Source organism: Macrobrachium nipponense, chromosome 30 (assembly GCF_015104395.2).
Source record: "Macrobrachium nipponense isolate FS-2020 chromosome 30, ASM1510439v2, whole genome shotgun sequence".
Taxonomy (NCBI): domain Eukaryota; kingdom Metazoa; phylum Arthropoda; class Malacostraca; order Decapoda; family Palaemonidae; genus Macrobrachium; species Macrobrachium nipponense.
The window spans coordinates 41,782,670-41,798,460 of record NC_087218.1 but is presented as its reverse complement, the minus strand read 5'-3'; the positions used below and the strand labels follow the sequence as shown (position 1 = coordinate 41,798,460).

The 15,791-nt window shown below is 42.9% G+C and overlaps 1 protein-coding gene across 2 annotated transcripts in view; it reads right to left on the bottom strand.

Moving 5' to 3' along the window:
* The window catches only part of LOC135202469 (UPF0598 protein CG30010-like), a 55,302-nt gene that overhangs the window by 26,896 nt on the left and 12,615 nt on the right, over positions 1 to 15,791 (bottom strand). For both annotated transcript variants that reach the window (XM_064231877.1, XM_064231878.1), the window contains exon 3: positions 3,841 to 3,889. In XM_064231877.1, coding sequence (XP_064087947.1) covers positions 3,841 to 3,889 — 49 coding nt within the window. The remainder of the gene's footprint in view (positions 1 to 3,840; positions 3,890 to 15,791) is intronic.

The following is a 15,791-nucleotide window of genomic DNA, read 5'->3' as shown; positions in this document are numbered from 1 at the left end:
CTCTTCTTCTACCAAAAAAAACAGGGGACAAAGCTGTTTGTGGCTGGATAGAAGGAGCAGTATGCTTCAAGAAGCCTTGGAGAGAACAAATCTGAAGAATTCACTACAAAGTAGTAAAGTAGCGAATTGTATGATGTCTAAGACGACTCCTTATCCTCTTTCTTCTTCGGCCGATAAAAATGGAGATAAGTTTGCTTAAGGTTGAACCGGAGTTACAAAAGACTTCCTAAAACCAAAAATACTGTCCAACTTATTTTGAATGGTTGCAGTCAAAGGATCTGAGACAATCATAACTTGACACTGTCAGTAAGACAGAAGATGTAAGCATTGTCCATGGCTGAGAAAAACTTCCTACTGATCCAGCTACGACGGGTGCCGATGGAAGTTTGGGCACCGATGGACGCTCAGGCACTTATGGATGCTCGGGCGCCAATGGACGCTCATGGATGCTCAGGAGCCAATGGACGCTTGGGAGCCAATGGATGCTCGGGCGCTAATGGACGCTTGGGAGCTATTGAACGTTTTGGCGCCAGCAGTGGTACTTGAGACCAGTGAGCACTCTTGAAGAAGAGGTAAAACATGCACCAGTAGGCACTACTGTGACAATGAGCACTCAACCGCTTGTTGAAGCCGAGGCGCCAATGGGTGGTCTTCCACTCTTGCCCCAATGGGAGGCTTGAATTACTTTAGATACAAAAGGCAGGACAGAGTCCCTTCCTGCTCAAGAAGGACGCACATTCACCAAGAGACACTCAATTGCTGTACACTTTTTAAGAGCTAGACTCTAACACAAAGGAACTATCTGGAATAGGGAACATAGGAGGAAAGAAGTCTGGTGCCAACAGACAATCCAAAGGACAACTTCCTCGAATCTAGGAAAAGGGTATCCTTTCACTACACTGACCCTCTAAGCCATTGTCATTGTGTGAAAAGCATTCTGGACTGTCCCAGAACCTGCAAGAAGGACATTGGTCCTCTTATAACACTCTGGTCTTCTTAGGAGGGACAGAGGGCAACATATTACGAGTCCTCCTTTACAGTGGACGAGACTCTGCAATAAAGTGCCACTGGCTCAACCCAATTGCGGAAAGACGAAACACTTCCTTATAGATGCCTTTTCAATGGCACTATGTCACAACCTGGGTTTAACAACAGGACTGCCTGAGGAGCAACTGTCCGTGGCAAATCCCACCGCCACCTCCCTTGGGCTACTAGTATGCCTCCTCCCAGGTGCTGGGGAGTTTGACAGGGACCTTTGCCTAGGAGAATCAGGGGACGAAGAACACCTCCTCCACTGCACAACACTTCACTATCAGAGGGTTAACATTGCTAATCTCAGCACCACTGGCAATGGTATGGGAAGGAGGCGAGGGAGACAAGCAAAGGAGCATGTGGTACAAATTAAATTTTTACAATAAAAATTACATTCATAAAATAATAATTTTTCAATAATACCTATCCATCAACTACACAGCTATAAGTGGAACTTATAGCTGTGCAACCACTGGAAAAGTTATATCATTAAAATTAAAGAGCTAGTAGCAGGTAGTAGCAGGAGAGAAAAAATAACTGGGATTGAGTGTTATCACTAGAAAACTACTTGAACACCTGTGTAGCTACAATACTGAGAACTCGGAACCGCTGGATGCTCGGCGCCAAGGATGCTACTTGGCGCCGATGAACGCTATTGGGCACTCGGTGCCGATGGACGCTATTGGGCGCTCGGTGCCGATGGACGCTATTGGGCGCTCAGCGCCGCAGATCCGCCGGACGCTCGTTGGCGCTACTAGGCTCAACTGTACGCTGCCACAGATCCGCTGGACTCTTGTGGACGCTACTAGGCGTCCACTACTGGGCTCAGTAAACTATGAGATAAATGCATGACATAATCTTACGTCAAACATATGACTAAAGATAAGATCAGCCCGAATAATTTGGCCCAGTTAAGCTAAAAGCTTTGAAGGGAAGCGTACTCTATTGTCATTCTAGCTACTTAACAGTATGCTAAATCAACATTACTTTGTTCCCTTAATGGTTTTAAGTACAGCCCTCTATGGGGATGTTCTCTCTGTAGTGGGCTCTTGTACGTTTTCAAGTTGTTTCCAATAATACTATTACATCAATAATAAAAATATCAATAATAGTATAATTTTATTCTTGCTTTTAATAGGATTTCAATAGAACGCCCTCCGAAAATCCATAATAACTAATTCTCTCCTGCTACATTAAACTTTTACACTGAAGTTGAAAAGATTGATAAGCATTTAAATATATTGCAAATTCGTTCAGTAGCGGACATGCTAACAAGCTAAAATGGTGAAAACACCTTAAAACAATAATTATTAATCCTGCCTACACATTTTTGTGGAAATAAAATTCAACACCAACATCGTTCTGATAACTAATGCAATGTTTACATTATTACGCTACTCTATCCGGAAGATAGCTAATGCAGGGATTCCACTATTACGCAACTTCCTTATTAGTTAAGTGACATCTCACTTTGTTGCATTACTTATTGTGAAAATGATTTAATCAAAAGATCGCTACTGAAACGTGTTATCGAACAATATCTGATTGCTAACAAGCGTAAACATTGGTCCACTACAACCAATGTTTACATATTATAGTTCGACACTCATCAAATAGTAGTTGACTAATTAACTGCAAGTCGCTGTAAATGTACTACTTCAGTGTAATGCTATGAAACAAGGAAAAAACTCATCCTGAAGCTTTCGGTTGATGTTATTCCATTCCCGGTTTGTATACCGAAATCTGGTAAATGACCGGCGAAAATTGAATAACTGCTGCCGACACCAGATGTTTACACCAGGAGTCACAGAAATGGAATGAGCTAATTGGCTGTGTTGTTCCTAACCTTCTCGCTAGGGGGGGAGAGACTGCGTCACCTACACACTTATCGGTGTTGCTACCGCGAATTTTGAATCTATACTGCTGCGAATAACAGAAAACTATAGCTATGTAATTACTAGGTAAGTTCCATAATTAAAACCTCCGATGCTTTCCCTTGCTATAAAACGACTTCCACTGCGCTTTAGGCCATGCCCGCCATTCCGTGCAAGGATTTGTTATAGTACAAAAATTAGAACAGCACCTACTACACGTGATGCGGGGATCAGTCGCTGCCAAAGCCAAAAAATGAGAACACAGAAAACCTGGAATTCCGGGGCACACACGTTGACGAGGCCGAAAAGGAGCAGAAGCAGCCATAATATCAGCCAAACACACACACAAACACACTAAACACAAGTGAAACGGGCAATGAACTGGGTAAAGGCCAAGAGAGGTTAACCACGACTCTTGCCCAGGCGGTTAAAGAAAAGATTGATGAGGTGGCGTAGGTGAGTGGCCCTTGACCACTCTTCACCCGATCTATGCATACGTTGCCAGATATCATAACATTCCCTGCTTTCATCCGTTTTTTAACCGGATCCAGCTAGGCGCTAGAAATTATCCTATTGTTAAGACTGAAGGTTTGTTCGCGTATGAACAAGTGTCTAGTCTGGCTTTCATAAACAATAAAATAGTAAGGTAAAAGAACCACTAGTTGATAAGTAAAAAAGTCAGAAGTATGGAAGATAACAATAGTTATTGATAAGAATGAATACTAACAGGAAATAATTTAGTAATTTGTTAAACAATTAACCACCCCAAAATTAGTTTTCATACTTTTCTCACTGCATTCTGCAATATATTAGATTTCAGTAAAATAAGGGTTTGCATACTCAAAACATGAAATTGCCAGTGATACTTTCCAAGTAAAATGCCCATTTTATTTTTTCAATATGATACAATGTAACTTCCAAAGCATTAACTTACCTTTAAAGCATGAGGTGAAGTTTTTCATTCTGGCATCATCCAAAAATAACTGGAAAACATCAAAGTGTCATAAGAAACTAACACATCAAGCATAAAAAGTTTTAATACCTGGACAATAATATCATCACAATAATACCAAACATGACATTTTTATAATAATATAAAGTTTCACTTATACTTACCCGGTGGTTACATAGCTGTCGTCTCCTGACGTCACGGCAGAATTTGAAATTCGCGGTAGCGCTAATGGTTTGACAGGTGATCCCTCTACTCCCGCCCTCTACCGGATACCGGGAACCATTCCAACATAAATCAGAAGTTTCATGCCTACCTGTCCATATGAGGGGAGGAGGGCGGGCTTCGTTATGTAACCACCGGGTAAGATAAGTGAAAACTTTATATTATTATAAAAATGTCATTTCACTTATATAAACTTACCCGGTGGTTACATATAGCTGATTGACACATTTAGGTGGTGGGACAATGGCAGCTAAAATAACAACTGTTGGAATTATCCGAAGATATAGGTTCCTTACCTTTAAAGACCGCGACTCAGTGGTTACTGCCTCTGTAGTCTGCGGCCTTTATTGTACCGACAGGATATATGGATCCGTGTGTTGGACACAATAATAAGTACTTGCGTTGAGGACTGACCGTAACGGACAAGACTATAATGCCCCTGCTCAGGGCGCAGTACAAATCACCACAAAATACAATGAAAAACGAGGGATCACCACAACCAGTTAAGAAATACACCAAGACATTAAAAGACTGAAAGATACTCAAAAAACTCCCTGTATCTTCAGACAACCTTAAAAATACAAAAAAACATAATCAAGGAGAAAAGTTAGTGAGGATGGATAACATCCTTCTCTCCTCACCCAATACCGTGTCAGTCACAATGAATAGCCCCAATGTACTGCAATTTTCATATGTGGTTTGCAAATCTGTCAGATAATGAGATGCGAAGACAGAATTGCTTCTCCAATATGTAGATTTAATAATGTCTTTCAAAGACAGATTACGTCTAAAGGCCATAGACGTAGACACTACTCTAATTTCATGAGCTTTGACTTTAAACACTTTGATATCTGAGTCCTGACATTGTCGTGTGTCTCAGAAATCAAATTCCTTAAAAAGAAGGAGAGCGCATTTTTAGAAAAAGGACGAGAAGGATCTTTCACTGAACACCACAGGTTATCACTCTTACCTCTTATACCTTTGGTCCTTTGCACATAATGTCTAAGTGCTCTCACTGGACAGAGAAGACATTCAGGCTCATTAGGCCCCACTAACTCCGAAATGTTCTTTATAGAGAAAGAACGCGGCCAAGGACGTGAGGGATTTTCATTCTTAGCCAAAAACCCCAGCATTGATGAGCAAATGGCATTGCCCTTAGCAAATCCAACTCTCTTATCAATAGCATGCAGCTCACTGATTCTTCTAGCTGATGCTAAAGCACAAAGAAAAAGTGTCTTCCTAGTCAGATCTCTAAAAGAACTAGAAGAGATCGGTTCGAATCTATCTGACATCAGCCATTTAAGAACTACATCCAGATTCCAAGCTACTGTTCTTGACTCCTTTGTCTTGGTCGTATCAAAGGAACGAATCAGGTCTGAGAGGTCTTGATTATTAGAAATGTCTAATACTCGATGTCTGAACACAGAAGACAACATAGCTCTATAACCCCTAATCGTCTGGGTAGAAAGCTTCTTATTCTCACGAAGAAAAAGAAGGAAGTTAGCTAACTGAGCTATAGAGGTCTTAGAAGACGAAATTCCTTCTTCTTTGCACCAAGCTCTGAATTGGACCCACTTAGCTTGGTACACTCGATCAAAGGATTCTCTTCTGGGTCTAGCAATAGCCCTTGAAGCTCTCTTTGAAAATCCTCTCTTTCTGAGGAGAAGCTCGACAGTCTGAAGGCGACTAGTCGAAGAGCGGACATTGTGATGGAACCTCAGAAAGTGGGGCTGTCTGTGTAGATCCTTCCTTAACGGTAACTCTCTTGGAAAGTCCGTCAACAGCAGTAGTAGGTCCGGAAACCATTCCCTGGCCGGCCAAAAGGGGGCTATCAGAGTCATCCTGACGTTTCTGATGACCTCTGAACTTTGCCAGAACTAATCTTAGCATTTGAAAGGCGGAAAGGCATACAGATCCAGATTTGACCAGTCCAGAAGCATGGCATCCACTGTAAACGCCTCCTCGTCTGGAACTGGGGAGCAATACAGTGGTAGACGAGCTGTCTTGTTTGTGGCGAAGAGATCCAACTGAGGACATCCCCAAATCCCCCAAAGCTTCTTGCATATTTGAGGATGTAACGTCCACTCTGTGGAGAGGACTTGTCCTCTCCTGCTGAGAATGTCCGCCTTTACATTCTTCGAGCATTGAATAAAATCTTGTGCTCAAGACAACCTTGTTCTCTTTCGCCCAAATGAGTAGGTCTCTCGCTGCCTCAACACAGAGAGAACGAGTTGTGTCCCCCCCTGTTTTTTTATGTAAGAGAGAGCCGTGGTGTTGTCTGCTTGAACCAGCACTACTTTCCCTCTTACCTCTGTCTTGAAGTGCATTAGAGCCAAATGAATCGCCTTCAACTCTTTTAGATTTATGTGCCAGCTTCTCTGATGAATCTGCCAAGTCCCGACACTTCCTTGTCTCCCCAGAGTAGCTCCCCACCCTTTGTCCGATGCGTCTGACAAAAGCGTAAGGTTGGGGCTCAACTGGCTTAGAGACAAGCCTTCCTCTAGCCTTCCTTCTGATTTCCACCAAAGGAGGTCCTGTTTGATTCCTTCCGAGATGGGGAACACGAAGGAGTCTGGGAATTCTTCCTTTGCCACTTCTGCTTCAAGTAAAATTGAAGTGGTCTCATGTTGAGCCTGCCCAGACTTACAAATTGCTCTATTGAGGCCAAGGTTCCTAAAGGGCTCATCCATGATTCGCCGAGCAAGTTTGTCTGACGAGAAAATTCGTCTATCTTGTTCAGGCAAGAGTCGATCCTTTGGAGAGACGGAAAAGCCTGAAAAAGAACTGAATTCAGTCTCACTCCTAAATAAAACTATCTCCTGAGAAGGAGTGAGACCTGTAAGTTTACTTGTGAAACGAAGGTTCTGGAGTGGGAGGTGAGACCTTCCGGACTCACCAGTGGTAGCTTACACACTCCCCTGAAACCACCCAAGAGGCGGCGCGAGCGCTAAACCATGCCCCCTTGGGCGGTGCTATCAGAGACGAGCGGGTTGACTCGGCAAAAAGTAGTCACATTTTTGAAGTTGTTAAAGCACAAAAACTAACACAGAAGTGGTTGAGCTTACCTTAGGCTGTTCAAGTTATGAAGAAATTACTGTGAAGGTGCAAATTTGTTGAACACAAAGGTCTTTTTACTAGTAAGGTCAATCTTCTTGTGCTGTTTCGGTTGAAATAAATAATGAAAGATTGCAGTTAGTTTGTTTTCTCTGGAATAATAGTGATTGTATGTATGTATTCTTGTATATATAACCTACTCTGTTGGATTATGAAGTTTGTTAGAATATCCTCTCCATAGTTACATGGTCTCCTCGGCTCCCGGGGGAAGGGTTGGAGGGTGACCCAGACCTTGAGTCCGGAAGGTCTCACCTCCCACTCCAGAACCTTCGTTCACAAGTAAACTTACAGTTCTGGAGAGGGAGGCTTCAACTTCCGGACTCACCAGTGGTAGCTAGGCCGATGCTTCAGGGGCTTGAAGATGAAGTCCAGCGGACACAGCATCGAAAGCACCCTGTAAGCCGAGGAGAGCAATAGTAAGAGCTGAAGCACAGAGTCGCTTCTCCAATTCATTCTGGACATGATTTCTTGTAAAGATATACCATTGTATAGCAGTCTTGATGAAGCTTTGACCCCTTATAGAGTGGAAATTAGTTGACTGTTTAGTTGCATTTGGGTCGGCTCTGAAAATGCACTCCCTAAAAAGTTGTCTCATTTTTTGTAAAGACATTATCTTGAAGTGTTCATCTAGCCATATGTGGTCTTTCCTGTCTATGTTTCTTTCCCTACAGACTTTGTTTTGTGTATTCCAAATAGAAGTTCAATTGTCTGACTGGACATATTTTTGGTCTGTTAGAAGCTTTCTAAACAAAGCTGATCTCTATTGGTGTGTAGTTGTTCTTTTGGTTTTTGGCCATGAAGGAAGGGTGGTTCCGTAGGACAATGTGTTCTGGGGTGAAGGTGCTCCTGGAAATGCAGAGATTGTTAAATTGATTTGCTCTTAAAGGGCAAGCTAAGGCTACTAGAAATAAGGTTTTCTGTGTCAGTAGTAAGGTAGAGTTATCTCTTGTGTTGTTGAGAAACGAAACTTACTTTGTCCTAGATCCCAGCCAGGGAACTGGTGAGTGTTGCTCGGCTTCCTTCTATTCACCCCCGATATCATTGCTTTGACATATTGTCTTCTGCAAGACAGTAACCTGGGAAATATCCTGACAATATAGGACCTAAAGCTGACTCTGTAGCTCTTCAGGGTATTGTAAGGCCAGTCCCTTGTCTATAAGGTGATTGAAAAACAAAATAAAACAAAATAATTGCTAACAGGGGGAATTTGTTGTCGCTTCCATAACTCCTTATGAATGAAACTTTTAAAAATGTTTATACAGGTTTTCATAAAAAAAAAAATTGTGCATGGAGCTGTCCCTCAAGCTGATAGCAATTTTGGTGCAAACTCAGGAGGAAAGGAAAAAGACATTTGGGAGCTGGTCCTTTAAATTTTGAAGGCGATCAAAGTTGATTGGAGCTTTGCTGAGGGTGAGATACAGTCCTTGAGAACTATCTGGGTAGTCTTCTATCTTCACAGTATATAGTTTGTGCTGCTTCGAAACTGACTCACTAATGGAATCCATGGTTCTGGTCCCCTGCGATATGGTACAGAAAAGCATGTTATTATTGCATTCTTTTAGATTTCCACGCTACTTTGTGTAGTAAGAATCCTGTGGAAAGGCATGCGAGAGGTGTTGGTCCCTTCCAGCTAATCGTAAGTGCATTCTTGCTGATGGCTTTTTTTGGTTTGGTTTGGAAGAGATGAAACAAAACTTTTTGCACTTAGTATTGAAGCCATTTGAGAACAGATCTATTTTCCGGGTTGAAATTGAAGTCGGTGCAGATTAAGGAGAATAGACTGTCACTGAGGCAAGTTTCTGTGTGGATTGAACCCCCCAGGTCTCTGGAAAGTGAGTCTGCAATGGTGTTACTTACCTCCCTGATCCATCTGGAACTTTATCTGTATGTTATGATCCTTCATGTTACTTAGTATTTTCCTGACAAGTTCATGAGCTACCTTGTTTCTGATACTACCCTGCTTCCTTAGCCAACAATTTGTAACCTTTGAATCTACATGAATTAAGACTACTTTGTTGTATACTTGTAGTGGAAGTGTTCCTATAGAATAGAAGCACGCTAACTAACTCTCTTACATTAATGGAAGGGAGGATTCTTCATGTGTCCAAGTTCCATTTATTGAGAGTATTTTACCCGCTATTACTAATGCTCCTCCCCAACCCTGGTTGGAAGCATCTGTGAAAAGTTCTGCATCTATTTGTGGTTTTCGGAATGTTAACCTCTCTGTACATTTGTCTCAGTTCCCATGGCTTTAGGTATTTTTTTGAAGGAGTGTGGGAATGATTTTGTACCCTGAATTAAAATAACTGGGTGGTTATCTGTGGAGATATTTAAGATGGAATCTTCCCCAGCTTGTATAGGAAGCACTGAAATTTAGGTTCGGCAATTAACTCTGATAGGAGTGAAGGTCCAGATTTAACAGAGTTGGAGAAAAGCTTTGGCCAACTTTGATACACTTCTCTATGTTTTTCTGAATGGGATTCATATTTTTTCTTACTCATATTGTAACGCACTCCTAAAAAATTCAATTCAATTTTTTTTGAGCCGGTTCAATTGTAGATTTTTTAAAAGAGATCCTTTCCATCCTAAGTCTGACAATATCCTAATGACTAACTGAATGTGATTTTACATTTTAAATAATCTTTTTGCTAATATGAGAATGTCATCAAGATAGTTGAATATTAAGATGTTGTATGTAGTTCTAATATACTTGATCACCGTGTACATTATCTTTGAAAAATATATAAGGAGCTGCTTTAGTCCAAAGGGTACCACAGTCCATTTGAACTTCCTTTTACCTAGCTTGAAGGTTAGAAATTTCTGGCTACTTGTATGTAATGGAATGTGCCAATAAGCATCTTTTAAATCTAGTTTGCAGGCCCAAGAGTTTAGATGTAGATAGGGAAATATTGTATTGGCCTTAAGCATGTAAAGGAAGGTTTTCTTATCATGGGTGTTAAGAACCTTCAATCAAAGATTTTTTTTAGTCTTACTGTTCCATCTGGTTTTAATTTATAAAATATGTGGTTGGAAAGTAAAAGGAAGTTCTGGGGATCTGCTCTATGACTCCTAGTTTTTAGCGTCTGTCAATTCTCTTTCCAATATTTTCCGCTTGTTAGGTTGAATAAAATCTATCTTTACCTACCCTTTTTAATGATCTTGGGCTGGGCCTTTTAGTTTATTATTAAATGGAATTCTCACCCCTTCATGATATCTACAAGCAAAAGAGGCATTAGGAAGCTTTCTCCAACTATCAATGTTCATTAGTAATGACTTACCTATCCTACTCGCTGGGGGGCTCTGGGAGTAGTTATTCATTGGGTTTTGAGTCCAAAGGCAAGGTCTCTTGACTTCTATCCTTATTTATAGCATTAGGCCCAATGTCATGGTGGTCTGGTGCAGAGCAAAGCTCATTATTAAACTGGTGCGGAGCAAAAGCTCATTATTAATTGGTGCGGAGCAAAGCTCATTATTAACTGGTGCGGAGCAAAGCTCATTATCAACTGGTGCCGATGAACCTCGTTATCAACTGGTGCCGAGAAAAACTTCATGTTCTGGTGCTGAGCAAAACATCTTTGGTCTGGCGCTGAGTGAAGCTTATTGTGCTCTGGTGCATAAAAAAAAAACTAGTGCTGAAAAAACCTCTCTTTGACCTGGTGTGGAGCAAGGCTCAATTCTAGGATAGAGAATGATTTATTTTTATTTCCTTTCTCTGGCTCCTGAACTATTCGCTGTCCATTTTGGGACCTCCCCCCCCCCCTGTACCACCTCGCCTATTACCTCTTTAAGCGGCTGAGACTTGAATCTAAAGCTAGGGTTCCTTTGAGAAAAAAAAGAAACTGAAACCTCTTCCCTGAAATCTGCCCCCAAAGTTGAATTTCCTACCCTGAAGTTTGCTGCCCCTCCTCTGAGGAGGGGACCCTTACGAAAGCAGGCAGCAATGGCTGTTTTTTGGTCTTCAGTTAAATTCCAAAACTTCTTTAATGTCTGCTTTTGATTATGAGATCTCTTATCTCTTCCTTGAGGTATCTAGGAAGTGCTCCTACTTCTGAAATTCCTTATCAAATTTTTGTATAAGGTCTATGCTCTTCCTTAGGGGACCAATAATATCTTGGACAAGAACTCAATGTCATTTACTTTGGAGGGTCCACTATGTGTGCCAGTGCGCATGCCCTTGAAAGGCAGAAATACTATTCCTTAATATTTTCTATGTCATAGAAAATTTTCTCTTGTGGGTGTCATCAAATATCTTACTTCAGGCCAGAAATTCAACTTTGGAGTATTTATTAATTTAAAAAAGTCTGAAAACTCCTTATTTTTGACTACTTACAAAGAATTTAATCAAATGTTATCACTATGGCCTTCACTGAAAGTTAATGCTACTAGTGAGTTATTCAATTGAATTTTCCCTTCTCTATGAAAAGATGGTTCAGCTTTGAAATTGGTGGAAATATATGAAAGGAATGGGTTTTTGTATGGAAGGTAAGAAGGTTGAAATCTTCATAATCATTTCATCTTAATATTATAAAAAGGAAAAGAGTCTAAAATTTGCACTTCAGGTAATTCAGGTGATCGTCTCGAGCGTTAGTAGGAAGGGGGAGCCTCATTCTTCTTAGCATGGTGAAACCACTTCTGCCGAGTTGAATGTTTTATATCAGTGATTTATTTTACCAACCTTTAATTAAGTGTTTATTCAACAGGTATCGTAAATATGGACAGCAGCGGACCTAGAAGGCTGAAGTCAAGCAAAGGGGGTTTCACGACTCAAATAGCCCTCTTAGGTAATTTCAGGGCCTTATTAAGTGACTATGTAAGGTATGTATCTGTTATTATTAACATAATCTAGACCTGCTTCCTATGTAACCCTTTGTAGATCGCCCCCCAGGGCCTAGGCTAGCATCGATAGGTTTAAAATGAGAAACGTGAACTCGAACAGCCTAACTTACCTGTGGCCTAGCCTACTACCTATTAAGCTACGTGGTTTTGATGTGTCAAGCAAGCAATTTGTATTGTATACCTAGTTATAAAAAAAAAAAAAAGCTGTTATATATAAATGGAGCATTTAGTTGGTTTTCTACCATTATTTTCATGTAGTAATCATGCACATGCTTTGCTTACGCCTACTTACGCAGTTACGCTACGTTCTGAACTGGCTGCTCCAAAACCATTCAAAACAATAACAAACTTACGTATGTGGGCCGCCATTTGCATTTGTGACGTCATAAGTTCTAACTCTGCTGCTTTCATATGCGGTTTCGTTGTAAAAACAGAATTTAAAAACCTTACCCTTTCTTGAATAATTTTTCATAAAGAGTTTGATTCTGTTGGAGTAACATATTCACTTGATATCAGAATTTGAAGGCATTCACTTCCCCCCTGCAGTCGAGTGTGGACGTTTTTTTGTTACGTCTACATTCTCCTTCTTCGCTTAGTCGTCACTCAGCGATGAAACATCCCACGTAGGAAAGAATTTGCCTCTTCATATTTTAGCAGTGGGCAGAGCGGGAGGGAAAAAAGAGAACCTTTCTATGCCGAAGTCAACTTCAAAATGTGATACTTTTGCCGAGTCAACCCGCTCGTCTCTGATAGCAACCAGCCAAGGGGGCGTGGTTTAGCGCTCGCGCCGCCTCTTGGGGGGTTTCAGGGGAGTGTAAGCTACCACTGGTGAGTCCGAAGGTTTGAAGCCTCCCTCTCCAGCAAATGACTTTTCCTTGTTTACTAACAAACCTAGGCTGTCCGTCAGCCTTAAAGTCTTTTGGAGGTCCTCCACACACTTCTGTCTGGACCTTGCCCTGAGAGCCAATCATCTCTAGATTACATGGAGATTCGTATCCCGTCCAGATGAAGCCCACTTTGCTACTGACGACAGAACTCTGGTGAACACTTGTGGATGCTGTCGACAGGCGAAGCAGAGGGCCCGAACGATAAATGCGGCCCTGGAAACACGAATCTCAGAATCTTCTCGATTCCGAAGAATCGGAATATGAAAATAGGCGTCCCGAAGGTCTATGGGAAACCATCCAATCCCAGGTGGATGAAGCGCTGCTAATACCGACTGGGTCGTTTCCATAGAAAACTCGTCTTCAGGACAAAGATGTTCAGGGCACTGACGCACCCCGGCTCTCCAACCCCCCGTGGCCTTCTTTTACCAGAAAAGGCGACTGTAAAATCCTGGTCCCTGCGGAGAGTCCACTAATCTATGGCCCTCTTTGCCAGTAAGGCGAGAAACTTCTTGATGGAGGGCGGCAAATTTTCTGAGTTTCGAGTAAAGCTGACAAATTCACAGGAAATTCTGTGAGAGGGGGGTGCTTTGATGAACGGAATGGTGTATCCTTTCCTTCAGGACCGGACCGTCCAAGGATCCGCTCCGAGATGAACCAGGTCTGCCAGAAAAGTGTAATCTGGCTCCCTACTGCTGTGTGGAGGACTACGGGCCTACTTCTTGATGGAAGAGGGAGTGGTTTTAGACGAGGCTCTACCTCTCCCACGAAACCGGAGAAAAGATCGAACGGGGCGCTCTCCTCGAAATGGTTTAGGATGCTTCCGGGGAGGGAGCACTCCGAGAAGCAGAAAGAAAACCGGAGCTATCTTCCTGGGCTTCTTCACTGACTGTGATAAAAGATCCTGGGTCGCTTCTGTGTTAAAGATTGAGCGATCTCGCTCACAATCTCTTGCGGAAAAAGGTGTTCTTGTCCAAAGGAGAGAAGAGACAAGGCAGACTTCTGGTTCGATGAGGACCCCTTTGACAAGAAGGAGCACCAAATCTGTCTCTCTTCACACTCCAGATGCGAAAAATGGCAGCGAGCTCCGAAGCCCATCACAGATACCCTTTATCGATACAATCCAGTACCGAGGCAAATTCCTTCAACTGCTCCTCCGAAAGTCCAAATGACTTTACTTTCCTGGCCAGCGAAGCAATGGCCCCAATCCAGGAAGCTAACAACTTCAAAACACGGAAAAAACTCTTGCAAAGATGCTCCAGTTTCATTTGCCGAAAAGAAAATCTTAGCAGTATTAAGGGGCCGCTCTACGGGAAGAGTCCACGAGACTAGAAAAAGGTCTCCCTGAGCGGAGGCAGTCACACCGAGGGAAAAAACTTCTCCAGTGTCATACCCCAGACACACTCCTTGACAAAAAGTCTCGAAGGGGGAAGACAAAAAAAACATTTTCCCGTTCCCTCTTCTCCAAAAGCCAAGCGTTAACTTTCTAGATAGCTTTCTTAGCCGAAATCAAGAGGACGAGACGCGTGAACGAGAACGAGAGTCAGGGCTTACTGTCTTTTTTCCACTGCGAACTAGGAGAAACTGGGAACGGAAGGCGCAAAAGAATCTCCAAGTTGTCAACGAAGGATCTTAAAAGGAGGCTATACCCGACAAATTGCTTGTCTTTTCTGTAAGTACTTCTCCTTCTTCCTCCAAATCCGAAGCTTCCCTTGACGAAAAAAACTGGCGAACATTCCATCGGAAGAGGAATCCTGTTCGGCGAAGTCACACCCTGATGCGCCCGAGGAGGGTGCGAGAAAGCAGGAGAAAGACGTCTGAGCCTGTGCTGAGACGAATCCGGGGCGGCTGAGCTTGTCGCTGCATTGGGCGGCTGAGCTGGCGGGCCGCGCTGGCGGCTTGAGCTGGCGCTCGCGCGAGAGCTGACGTGGCGCATAGACGGAGTCAGGAAAAGGAGTCCGACCAGCGCCTGAAGCGGCCGTCTGAAGAGGAGTCACATGGAGAGGTTTGAGCTGAAGAGGCGACTGAAAAGGAGCCTGCGAAGAGGACTGCACAGTAGTCTGCGGAAGATGTAAGGCGGTCCGGGAGCACATTCGGGGACAAAAGAGACTTGCCAAAAAGCCTCAAAAATACTGCCTAACTTGGCATTCATCTGTTCAAAAACACCGAAGGTTGAGGATCACTGACGTAGAAGGCGGCGTGGGGGAGGAGTAGAAGGATGATCCACAAAACACGTCTGGAGCCGCAGAGTTTATCGCTTGAGGAGGCTCCGGAGAAGGCCCCGAAGGAGTGGTGTGTTTTTTCGGCTTCTCCACTTCTATGAGAGACGGGCGATAAATCGAAACCGCCGGAGAAAAAGGCTTCAGGCTCCTCCCAAAAACTACAAAAAGAAGGTTCGGCAGCCGCCACCACCTTCTTGGGAACCTCAGCAGGCGAAAACATCGCGAGACCTTTTCAGCGGTCTAGAAAGTCTTATACGCCAAACCTCTATAAGAGGAAAACATCTGAAACTAGAGTCGCTTGACGAAAAACACTTCCTCACAACACCTTTCCAAGGTGTTGAGCGACAGCATCCTGGGATATTGGCTACAGCATAGCTTGAGGGGGCAGCTGCTTGGGAGCAGATCCCGCTCACCTCCCTTCGGTTTTCGGCATGCCTCTATCCCAGGATCTGGGGAATTTTGACATGGCCCTAGACCTAGAGAACGCACTTGGGCCGAACAACCTCCTCCACTACACTTGCACTAAGTAATTTATCACACTTAAACTACCACTTCTTGCACTGTCTCACCCATTTTTTCTGCATAGTGGTGAGAAAGAGACAAATTTCGAGTCCATATCGGGACTCGTAATAACCTGACACGGGATCGGGATCGG